General features: G+C 39.2%; 1 protein-coding gene across 1 annotated transcript; it reads left to right on the top strand.

Annotated features, from left to right (window-relative positions):
- Positions 1–25: 25 nt before the first annotated feature.
- Positions 26–1,499, top strand: LOC109592695 (usherin-like; the record flags this gene model as incomplete). The annotated part of the gene is made up of 5 exons (XM_020008082.1): positions 26–109; positions 207–399; positions 458–585; positions 824–959; positions 1,411–1,499. Coding segments are annotated over 5 exons (630 nt in total), but the record flags the coding sequence as incomplete, so codon positions are not given.
- Between the last annotated feature and the right edge of the window lie 5 nt (positions 1,500–1,504).

Here is a 1,504-nt window from a genome sequence, read left to right as displayed (position 1 = left end):
TATTTTTTTTGTTTCTGTCGCTAGGTGCGCTTGTTATGGACATGCATCAAGATGCTCTAATGACTTGCAATCAATTTGTGAATGCGTCCATAACACACAAGGGGATAGAGTAAGTAGTACAGTACACTTGAAAGTACATACAGTACATCTCAAGTAGTATCATAGTGAGTCTATGACTATCATTACTCTTTCTCTCCAATGCGCAGTGCAACGAGTGTCTGCCTTTATATAACAACAAGCCGTGGAGAAGAGGCATATCGACTCAAGCAAATCCTTGCATAATATGCAACTGTAACAATCATGCCGATTCCTGTGTTTATAATGCAACGCTTGATCCGTTCCCTGATAGCTTTGACTCAGGAGGTGGAGGTGTCTGTACCAACTGTCAAGATAATACAGGTATTAGTTACATCATTACATTATCCACTCCTTATATTTAATGGAACTTACTTTCCAGAGGGCAGATATTGTGAGTCTTGCTCTGACGGTTACTATAGACCGGCAGGAGTCTCACCGTCCAATAGCAGTCCTTGTACACCTTGTAACTGTGACTCCACTGGTTCCACTGGACCTGTCTGTATAAAGGTATGGAATAGTGCTATGAGGGTCAAATAATCCTGTAAAAAAGTACCAAATACAATTTGGCTATTCATTGATTGTGTTCTCAACAGGATTTTAATGGCATTCACATACTCTCTGTGGGTCAGATATGCCGTAGATATTATTTATTCATTATTAAGTAGTGGGAATGATAGTTCATTCATAGGCCCCTCTGTGTACCTTCATTGACAAATAATACATTTATTTATTGTATTAATAATAGGCTGAGGGGATACCTGGTGAAGTGGTTGGGCAGTGTCCTTGCAGAGATAACGTGAGAGGGAGGGCTTGTGATGAGTGTGCCGATGGCTTCTTTAATTTAACTGCTGGCTGCCAGTCATGCCATTGCAATACTGATGGTAAGCAATTAGCACACACTAATTATAACTAATATTGAATTTGAGAAGCATGACGATTGCTATTACATTAATCAGTTGGAATAATGTGATTTCATTGTTTGTCACGAAATCCGTGAAAAGCAAAAAAACCCATTTGTTCCATTGTCACGAAATCCGTGACAAACAAAAACCCATTTGTTCCATTGTCACGAAATCCGTGACAAGCAAAAAACCCATTTGTTCCATTGTCACGAAATCCGTGACAAACAAAAACCCATTTGTTCCATTGTCACGAAATCCATGACAAACAAAAACCCATTTGTTCCATTGTCACAAAATCCGTGACAAGTAAAAAACCCATTTGTTCTATTGTCACGAAATCCGTGACAAGCAAAACCCATTGGTACTTTGGCCCAGCTCCAACTTTCTACACAACATATTATCATAAATTCAATTTATATTTCTTTTAAAGGAACAATTGGTGGTTCTGTTTCGTGCAATGAGAACACTGGGAAGTGCTCATGTAAGCTGAACGTTGAGGGACTCAGGTGTGATCAGTGCGTTAA

Source organism: Amphimedon queenslandica, unplaced genomic scaffold, assembly GCF_000090795.2.
Source record: "Amphimedon queenslandica unplaced genomic scaffold, v1.1 AMPQUscaffold_4252_Cont23766, whole genome shotgun sequence".
Classification (NCBI taxonomy): domain Eukaryota; kingdom Metazoa; phylum Porifera; class Demospongiae; order Haplosclerida; family Niphatidae; genus Amphimedon; species Amphimedon queenslandica.
This window is presented reverse-complemented; position numbering and strand designations above follow the sequence as displayed.